Consider the following 10,821-nt stretch of genomic DNA (forward strand, 5'->3'; position numbering starts at 1 on the left):
CTAAGCATGGGGCCACAGCACACAGTGACCACGGGCAACACAAGGTCTCAGGGCCACGTCGAAGGGCAGCTTCTCCCAAAGCTTCCACAGCCTGGACCCTTCCCTCTGGAGCAACATTTCCTCTAATCCCTTGGACCTCTCATCACCATGCAACCGCATTTCATGATAAACAGCCAGGGTTGTTTCCAGAGAGGCAGTGTGCGGCTTCTGCTGATTCTCCTTGGGAGAACCCATCTGGTGCTTGCGTCTTCATCTCACGGCCGGGGTGGAGTCTTAACAGCAGGCGACACAGTGTCCAAAATGAGCATGGTCAGAGGCCCACGTGGATGTGGGGTCCTGGCATCTTAGAGGAAGATGCTATTCAACCCTTTGTGCCCTCCCCACGGCACAGCAGCCACGCACACCTCAAAATAAAAGGCCGGCCAGGGTTACCTTTGACTTTCACAGCCAACACAGATAGCCGGGACACACCTCTCATTAAGTAACTCCAGTGGGAGTTTTCGGCACCACCCACTGGAACTCCTACCAGCCATCACTGGGTGGGGAGAGGCGAGTGAAATGTGTGAACTGAAACATGCTAATGCGGCAGGGACCCCCCAAACCTGTCCTTCATGGAGCCCTGAGAGTAGAACACTATCTGGTAGCACAGGCTGGACACAAAACACCAGGAGCAGGGACCACTGTTGAGGGCAAAGACAACTTACCTGTGAGAAAAATACACTCATTTGAATAAATTTGTTCAAATAAGTGGCCTTCTCAGATGGTGCTAAAGATAAAGAACCCACCTGCCAAAGCAAGAGACATAAGAGACGAGCGTTCAATCCTTAGGTGGGGAAGATCCCCTGGAGGAGGGCATGGCAACCCACTCCAGTATTCTTGCTTAGAGAATCCCATGGACAAAGGAGCCTGGGCTACAGTCCATGGGGCCCATGGTGTCTTAAAGTTGGACACAACTGAGCTGACAGACACACACAGGAGGAAGAAGCAGCTGAAGTGGCCAGAGAACCCCAGAAGCACCAGAGACCTGGCTCTGGTGGGGGTGGTCTGGGTCTGAGCCCTTCTGAGGAAGACACTGGGGTGGGTGAGTCTTCAAGAGAGCATAACCATTCACAGTCAGAGACCCAGAGGCTCCAGGAGTCAAGGTTTGGGACACGGGCCTCCCAGCTGGCACCAAGGGCTGCTTTGAAGGGAAGCATGAGACCCAAAGTCTAAGTGGGAGGGGTCAGAGGAAGGGCAGGGCTGCACCAGAGGTCAAAATGGGCAATGGAGGCAGAATCTGAGGCCGTCTGCAAGTGGCTGATGGAGAGGAGGGTAAATAGGCAATGCCCCCAACAGCAACATCCCGCCAAGCTGACCTGGTGCCCCAGCACTGTCCTGAGCCATAGCCCCTCATCCAAAGTCTAGCTCAGGCTCTCTGATCAATCCAGCCCGGCTGCACCCAGCACAGAGCAAGTGGCCAGCAGAGGGGTAGACTCTGTGATGCGTCAGCACCAAGGACAGCGCACGGCCAGCTCAGTCACCAATCCTGAAGAGGACCATCTGTTTGCTGCTGGAACCAACCAGAGGGACCCGGCAAGCCCAGATCCAAGCATCTGTTCACTCCAGCAGTCTGGGCCTGGGCTTGGTCTCCGGTGGAGAGACCAGCTTTTCTCCTGTGAAGGCTGACAGTGGTCCTGGCAGGGTCTGGAGTCCACCCTCATCTCCTGGGGCGCCCTCCCGTGCCATATCCCCTTCTCAGCCTTTCTAAACTGTCCGTGGCATGCTGTAACGCAGGGCTGGAAGCTATTCTTGGTTAGCTTTCTATCACCACATGCCCATGTCTTTCTTAGTAACCGATTAGCACTGACCGTGATCTGAGTGCTTTGGGGTGCAAACCCCATGACTGCCTCCGCCACACTGTTCCATCTCTGAATCTCATGCTCGGCAATGTGGTCTTCCTCCCTGAACAGAAGCTGTTGCTATATATCCTCCTATGGAGCCCTGCACCTCCTGGGGAATGTCATGTGAATAACCGGTCCCCTGGGATGTGTCTCAAGTTCCTGGAACATGCAGGGGATGCTGACGGTGTTCAGGGGTGGAAGATGCAGGAGGGCTGGCACCCTGCCCCAGTCCCCCACCCACCTCTCTGTTCCCTGAAATCTGCCCTGGACACACACCGCTGACACATCCGTGCTGTCCAAGTCAAAGCAGTGCAATTCCAGCTCCACACACGGCAGGCGCCCTCTTCCCTGGCACCCATTCTTATAGACGCTGCCCACTCACCCCCTGGTGCTCCCCTTCAGGAGCCTCTGCCCTGACCATCCACCTGAGATGCTCAGGGCCTTCCTGATGTCCTGCCCCTCAGCCCCCTCGAGACTCCCAGCCCCCTGATGGCCCAGCTCTGTCCCTCTCTCATCACTATCTTCAAGCCAGGTCCTTCACTTCCACCTGTTCTCCTGGCCCCATCACAACACTAGACCCTGCTGCACACTGAGGACACCCACGACCTCTGTGTTCAGCCCGCCTGATTGGTGGATTCCCCAAAGCCCCCCTCAAAGTCCCATGCCTCCCCGCTTATCACCCACAAGGTAACCTGTCCCCAGGAAGCCTGCCTGGGACTTGTGGGCTCCCAGATGGACAGGGAGTCTCTCCCTCTAGAACAAGGTTCTCCATGTAAGCTCAAGTCGCTTTCATTTCTGCACGCCAGGGCCTAGCGTGTGACAAGAGCAACCTTCTTGGGCCACATGGAGGGCTTGCAGATGCAGCCAGGCCAGGAGATCGGGAGTGGTGTTGGTGGGAGAGTGAGCTCTGAAGGAATGCACGTTACGTTCAGGAACTCCAGAGCCACCACCCTCATGGCGTGGGGCGGGGGTGGGGGGGGGTGGTCCCACACCTGCTAATACAACAGCAGTTTCTTTACAGCCCAAAGCCCCCAGTGCACACAGAACTACCTTGAATCACAGGAACACCCCAAAAATGAAGTCAACTTATGCTTAACAAACTTTAAAAAAACCAAAAGGCATCAAAGGGAACTTCCAGAAATCTAACAGTAAGTCAATAGGACTTGCTGCCCAAACACAAGCTTTCACGATCTAAACTGCTCAAATTTATGAACTCTTCTGGGGAAAAAATAATATTCATGAAGGCCTTAAAAAACATGAAAGCACATATATGAAATGGAATATTACTCAGCCATAAAAAGTGATGAAATTGTGTCATTTATAGAGATGTGGATGGACTTACAGTCTGTCATACAGAGTGAAGTCAGAAAGAGAAAAATAAATATTGTGTATTAACGCATATGTATGGCATCTAGAAAAATGGTAGAGATGAACCTATTTGCAGGGCAGGAATAGAGACACAGACGTAGAGAACAGCCATGTGGACACAGTGGGAAGGGGAAGGTGGGACAAATTGAGAGAGTAGCATTGAGGTACATATGATACCCTAGAGAGTAGCACTGAGGTACATATGCTGCCCTGTGTAAAACAGATAGCTAGTGGGAAGGCGCTGTATTATAGCACAGAGAACTCAGCTCCGTGCTCTGTGATGACCTAGAGGGGTGGGATGGCGGGATGGGAGGTCCAAGATTGAGGGGGATATATGTATACGTACAGCAGATTCGCTTTGTTGTTCAGCAGAGACAACATAGTAAAGCAACTATACCCCAGTAAAAAAAAAAAAAATATGAAAACAGTTCATTCTCATTTGTCCATAGAATTAGTCAAATAGAAGTTCCTTCACATGCATGTAATAATCATATCTTCTTTTTATACACATGTAAGTTTTTTTTTGAAAAGCAGCTTTTCAAAAGTGTTTTATTACAATACACACTTTGCTATAATTAAGAGAAAGTACACTTACGCTTAAATCTACTGGCCTCATTAGCATGCATTTCTTCTCCAAGACTGTCAAATTTCCAAATAATTATTTGCAAAATGGTTATTTACAGTGAACTGCCAATCACACCAAGGCCCTCAAGCTTTCAGAGGTGTCATCAGATTCAACCGCCCCTGTGAAATGCACTCAGTCGCCGCCCCTTGCTGCTGGGCGGCCCCAGCCACTGGCTGCAGCCGTCTGCACGTGCCAGCAGTACCGATCCCTGTGACTGACTGAGACCACCTGGGGAGGGACAAGTCTCAGGAACCACCCCTACCCGAGCAGATCCAGAGCAAGCAGGGGAAGGAACCAAGCTCTGCTGGGGGCTGGGTGTCTGCCGGGAGCCCTGGCTGCCAATCAGCCTCAACAAGATTGCCTCAGCATTTACTATAAGCATCCAACGGGTGAACAGGAGTGGCCAGGAAGTCCATGCATAACTGAATACGTGGAGAGCTGGCTCGAGTTCTGACCTGCAGGCTACACAGATACCTTTGCTCTCAGCCCCTCCCTCCACTTCCCCAGGGTCAGCCAGAATCTTACCTCCTCTTGGGGCCACATGGGCCTCTCCTCCGGGGTCCTGGTCTTGGTCTTGAAGCTCCTCTGGGCATCGGCGAAGTGCTTGGCCTCAGGAGGAAGGTTCAGCAATTTGGGCCTGCTCTTGTGTCTGCTGGGGCCACAGATCAGCCTTGACAAGCAGGCAGACCTCCAGGGAGTTGCCGGGCCCTGGCTCCGTCCACTCCTCCACTGCTTCCTGGCACTCATCCATCTCCAGGTGGCATCTCCAGGTGGGCCAGGTAGCCTGCTGCAGTCCGTGCCCTGCTGGTAGCTGTTGTCCTCAGGGCAGTAGCGGATGTAATAGGTGATGCCCTCCTCCTCTTTGGGCATCCCCTCATCATATTCCTCCTCCTCCGAGGTGTTGTTTACTCTAGTTTGAGCTGAAGTACCCATCGGGGGCGCCCTTCTGGGCAGGCAATGGGCTCTCGGGCTGCAGGGCCGCCAGCTCCAGTCCAGTGGGCACGTACTGCTCCAGGGCCAGTTGCTCTCGGGCTCCGGGCCTGGCCTCACCCTGTGGTCCAACAGGCTGCTCCTTGCACTCTGATGCTTCCAGTGGGCCATGGTGAGGCTCATACGGCCATCGTCACCAGGAGGCAGCCACTGCAGGGAGGAAGGATGACAGGAGAGTCAGAACCTGGCCCAAGGAGCACGCCCAGGAGATGTAACTTGTGTTCGTTCAGATGAAAGGACACCCCACCTCAGCTGACTCCAGTGTCAGGATCATTGCAAGCCCTGCCAAAGAGACAGGAGGGCACCAGGGCTGGAGGAGGAAAAGTGGACCCTGGCGACTCCCCAGGACACCTGCTGCTTCCCCCCAACTCCCTGCTCATTCATGAATTCTCTCTTATTTATTTGACATACAGTTAACTAACCATGCTGTGTTAGTTTCTGGTATACAGCAGAGTGTTTCAGTTATATACATCCGTGTGTGTGTATGTATATATATCTATATTCATTTTCAGACCCTTTTCCATCTTATTATTACAAGGTATTGAATATATTTCCCCATCCTGTACCATAGGTCTTCGTTGATTGTCTAGTTTACATAAAGTAGTGTGTATTTGTATCTGTTAATTCCAAACTCCCTATTTATTCCTCTCCCCACCCTTTCCCCTTTGGTAACCATAGTTCATTTTCTATGTCTGTGAACCTGTTTCTGTTTTGTAAATAAGTTCATTTATGTCATTTTTAGATATGATGATATTAGATGACATTTGTCTTTATTTACTTCACTTAATATGATCATCTCTAGGTCCATCCATATTGGTGCAAATGGCATTCTTTCATTTTTTATGGCTGAGTAATATTCCATAGCATATGTGTACCACATCATCTTTATCCATTCATCTGTGGAGAGACACTGAGGTTGCTTTTACATTTTGGCTACTGTAAATAGTGCTGTACCGAATAGGGTGCATGTGTCTTTTTTGAACATAAGCCCAGGAGTGGGGTTGCTGGATCATATAATAGCTCTATTTTTATTTTTATTTTATTTTTAATTTTTTGGAAATTTTTCTTTCAAATATTTAATACTTGGAGATAATAGATCTATTTTTAGTATTTTAAGGAATCTCCATACTGTTCTCCATAGTGGCTGCACCAATTGACATTCCCAGCACCGGTGTAGGAGGGTTCCCTTTTCACCACACTCTCTCCAGCATTTATTATTTGTAGACTGTCTAACAATGGGCTCTCTGGCCAGTGTGAGATGGTACCCTACTATAGTTAAGATTTTCATTTCCCTCATGATCAGTGATGCTAAGCATCTTTTCATGTGCTTGCTGCCCATCTCACTAATGACTTCATGAAGATGGTTCCTAGGTGGAGGAGCCCAGGTGACAGAGGCAATGGTCATAAGATCAGGTTATTTGCTCTCAAAAAGAAAGAGAAGGCTTCATTCCAAAAACATGATGAAGCCAGGGAGGAGGTGTCCTGCCCTTCCAAGTCTAATCTGCTGCCCCTGAAGCCCATCTCCAGTCTCCCTACCGCTCCCCTCAGACTCCCAGCACACACAAACCTCTGCTTCCTCTTCGCTCCAAACAACACCACTGATGGGATTTGCCAGGAACCGTCCAGGCTGAGTGCCACACAGACACTGGATATGAGCCCCAGCCTCACAGGCTCGATGTGGCGGGGGCCCAGGATGGGGGGGCACCAGAGGGAGGACAGCACTGTGGGCCACCAGAATAGGGGACCCAGGAGGGTGCAAAGGATGTGGCTGCCACTTCAGGGGTCATGGTACTGCAGGGCACTGCAAAGATCCCATGGGCCCAACCAGGGAGGTCCTGAACCCCACCATCCAGAACCCTACATTTCATCCCACAAACCATAGAGTCCCGGGACAATTCTGAGCAGGCATGAGACTCACAGGATTTCTCTTTCAGCCCCTTGGGGAGACAGTGGGGGATGGGGGGCTGGGGGAAGGGAGGTCAGTGAAAACCCCCTTCCCGTCCTCTAGGGAATGTGAGCAGCTCAGGTGTGGTCTTGTCTCTACAGCGTCGCTAGAAGCTGGCAGATCCACAGTGCTTCTCCAGAGCAGCTCACACACCAGACATGGTCCCACAGTAGGAAAACTGTCACTGAGAATGGACCGTGCAGGGTCTGGGCATCCTCCTCAGTCACCCCATCCCCAAACCTGAAACTGATGGGAATATTTCAGAGACCTGCTCCCAGGGAGAGGCAAGGTGTCCAGTGTTTCCTAGAACACAGGTGACCATGAGGATGCGCCAAGAGTACGGAGCATCACTTTACAGCAGACTTCCCATGTTCACTTTGCCGCACAGCAGAAACTAACACACCATAAAGCAATTACAGTTCAATAAAGAGATGACAGAGGACAAAAATGAAAATGGCCATAATTTTTAAAAAGCATAACCTTTCTGGAAAGTAATTTGCAAATGGGGATTAAAAACCTTTCAAAAGATGTATGCCCTCTGGTCTGGCAATTCCAAATCTAGGAATGTACACTAGATAAACAATCATGTATATGCACAAAGATGTAGCCTAAAAAGGATGTCCATCTCACCATTACATTGTTTAAAATAAGGAGAAGCAAAATTATTTAATGTCCAATAACAGGCAACTTGTACATTACAACAAAATAGCTTGATGAATATTACAGTCATTAAAAATATTACAACCATTTCATGAAAAATACAATAAGTAAAATACACAGGTTATAAAATACTATACTCATTTATGAAAATACATATCTATATTAAACAAATGTATTTGTGTAATATACAAAACGAATCAAAGTTACAGATGGTGGCCAGACCTGCCCACTCCAAGGGGACATGTCCACTCCCTCTCGTGGGGAGTTTGCATTCCTGGCAACTGGGGCGGTGGCACAGCTCACAGGCCAGGGAACTTCTGAGTGAATACTTCCTGCCCCCCCCCACCCCGGTGGCGTGCACGTTGTCCCCTGAAACAAAGAGATCTGGCTGAGAACAGCCCACCTCTGTCCACATTTAAAAAACAGAGGCTCCTTCCTTCTCCTGTCTCAACTAAGAAATCCAAGTGGCCAAGTCACTACAGCCAGTCTGCTGAAAAATCATCTCACGCCCTACTTCATACTGCCCAACAGTGACGGCATTTTATACACACGACATCAGGTCTTTTCACTCAAGATAAGTCTCCCTGTTTATTCAAGCCTTAAATGTCAACCACACTGTGGGTTTCTACATAGCTGTAGACACAGGAAGCTTATTCTAAGACATATGTTTTTGTAGCTATGGGGAACAGATTTTTCTCTTATATACCTCTTGCTGGTACATTAAAAAAAAAAAACAACAACTCTGATCTTGTATCAGTCTTTTTATTTGTTTATTTTTGACTGTGCTGTGTCTTACTGCAAGGGCTTTTCTCTAGTTATGACGCGTAGGGGCTATTCTCTAGTTGTAGTGCATGGGCTTCTCACTGCACTGCAGTGGCTTTACTTGTTGGGGAACACGGACTCTAGGGTGCACGGGCTTCACTAGTTGAGGCATGTGGGCTCATTAGTTTTGACTTTCAGGCTCTAGAGCACAGGCTCAATAATTGAAGAATATGGGCTTAGTTGCTCCACAGCATGTGGGATATTCCTGGGTCAGGGAACAAACCCCTATCTCCTGCAATAGCAGGCAGATTCTTTACCACTGGATCACCAGGGAAGCCCTAAAAGCCCATTTTGAAATTCTAATACTTATAGTTGACCATTTCTCTTTTCCAGCATTCCATGTGGCTGCCCTGACCTTTCAGTTACATGATGGAGTTACTGGGGGATCCCTGACTTTTTCCCAGTTGTAATGAAAATACCTTTACTTTTAAAAAATTTTCATTGTAGTTGCTTCCCATTGTTGTTAGTATCTGCTGCACAGCAAAGTGAATCAGCTACACGTATACATATACCCCCCTTTTTTTAATTTCCTTTCCATTTAGGTCACCACAGAGCACGGGACTGTCATACAGGCTTCCCAGGTGATGCTAGTGGTAAAGAACTCACCTCCCAATGCAGGAGACATACAGATGGGTGTTCGATTCCTGGGTCAGGAAGATCCCTGGAGGAACGCATAGTAACCCACTCCAGTATTCTTGCCTGGATAATCCCATGGACAGAAGAGCCTGGCTGGCTGCAGTCTACAGAGACACAGAGTCAGACATTACTGAAACGACTGAGCACCCCACATAGAGTGAAGTGAGTCAGAAAGAAAAAAACAAATATCTATTAAGGAAAATGCCTTTATTTTTTAACCAGGGCTGGTCCATGGTAAGGTAGGCATGACCCTCACCTCAGGCACAAGATTTAAGAGGGTGTCAAAAAACTCAGGAATCAAAACAGATACAATTTTAACACAAGACTTTACAAAAAAACTAAAAATTAATGCAAAAACATCCATGGTGAACAAGATACTAAAATGTTAAAGACAAGCTTGATTATTACTGATTTGTTTCTTTGGGCCTCAGGATCCAATAGGGCTTGGCTGGCCTCTGTGAATGAACCTATTTTTTTTTTTTTTTCAAGTTTTCCCCATTACAGACTTCCCTGGTGGTTCAGTGGTAAAGAATCCAACTGCACAATGCAGGAGACATAGGTTTGACTACTGATCTGGGAAGATCCCACCTGCTTCAGAACAACGAAGTCCAGGAACTGCAACTACTGAAGCTTGCATGTCTTTTTTTTTCTTTCCCCCAGTTTCATTCACTTTATTATTCTCTTTATAAAATTATGTGGTGGCTACAGCTGGGGCCTGCGTCCTCTGCACAGAGACTCTGGTGTGGGTCTTCACAAGATGGTCAGTGAATTCCTGATATGGAGACTTGGTGAACACCGTCTCTTTCCAGAGGTCAGAGATGAGGTAACTGTAGGTCTTGGAAATGGCATCAAAAGTGGCCTTGGCAAAGTTGCCCAGGGTGGCGGTGCAGCCCCTAGCAGAAGTGTAGCAGTCTTCGATGCCGGCCATCAGCAGCAGCTTCTTGGGCACAGGGGCGGAGACGATGCCAGTGCCACTGGGGGCAGGGATGAGGCGCCCCAACACGAAGCCGCAGCAGCCAGTCACCTTGCAAGGAACCGTGTGGGGCTTGCCGATCTTGTTCCCCCAGTAGCCTCTTCACACCGGGACGACGGACAGCTTGGCCAGGATGATGGCCCCACGGATGGCATTGGCTACTTCCTTGGAGCACCTGACACCCAGACCGACATGTCCATTGTAATCCCCGATGGCAACAAATGCCTTGAACCTGGTCCGCTGGCCAGCACGGATCTGCTTTTGCACGGGCATAACCTCATCCTTGAGGGATGCTCCCAGGAAAAAGTCAATAATCTCAGACTCCTTGATGGGCAGAGAGAAAAGGTAGATCTCCTCCAGGGACTTGATCTTTATGTCCTTGACCAGGCGGCCCAGCTTCGCAACCGGGAGCCACTCCTTGTCCTCGGCCTTGCCTCCACGAGCTCCGCGGCCTCTGCCCCAGCCCTGACCCCGGCGGTGGACGCCACTGCCAAAGCCTACGCGGAGGCCTCCGCGGCTTCCTATTCCGGGGACCCTGGGGCCTCCGGGGCTTCCGGGCCCTCTCGCAGCACCGGCGTCATCCGCCATTTGCTGTTTTCACGAAGAAGAAGCTGAAGCTTGCATGTCTTAGAGCCAGTGCTCCGCAACAAGAGAAGCACTTGCAATAAGAAGCCCTCACACTGTACTGGAGAGTAGCCCCTGCTCACTACAACTAGAGAAAAGTCCGTGCAGCAATGAAGATGCAATGCAACCATAAATAAATAAATAACTAAATAAAATTATATACAAAAAAGAACCCACTTTCTAATGCAGGGGACTAGGGTTCAATTCCTGGTTGGGGAACTATTAATAAGATCCCATATGCCAAGGGGCAACTAAGACCGTGCCCCACAACTAGAGAAAGCCCACAAGCTGCAACAAA

At 49.4% G+C, this 10,821-nt stretch overlaps 1 protein-coding gene and 1 pseudogene across 1 annotated transcript in view; both read right to left on the reverse strand.

The window, feature by feature from the left end:
- Positions 1-8,950, reverse strand: part of LOC122454857 — a 91,756-nt gene extending 82,806 nt beyond the window's left edge. The window contains exons 1-2 of the mRNA XM_043489527.1: positions 8,897-8,950; positions 4,399-5,013 (exon numbers count right to left, since the gene is read on the reverse strand). Coding sequence (XP_043345462.1) covers positions 4,399-4,986 — 588 coding nt within the window. The 5' untranslated portion in view covers positions 4,987-5,013; positions 8,897-8,950. The remainder of the gene's footprint in view (positions 1-4,398; positions 5,014-8,896) is intronic.
- A 635-nt stretch (positions 8,951-9,585) lies between these two features.
- On the reverse strand, positions 9,586-10,611 carry LOC122454858 (annotated as a pseudogene).
- Between the last annotated feature and the right edge of the window lie 210 nt (positions 10,612-10,821).

The sequence above is a fragment of the Cervus canadensis genome, chromosome 17 (genome assembly GCF_019320065.1).
Source record: "Cervus canadensis isolate Bull #8, Minnesota chromosome 17, ASM1932006v1, whole genome shotgun sequence".
Lineage (NCBI taxonomy): Eukaryota > Metazoa > Chordata > Mammalia > Artiodactyla > Cervidae > Cervus > Cervus canadensis.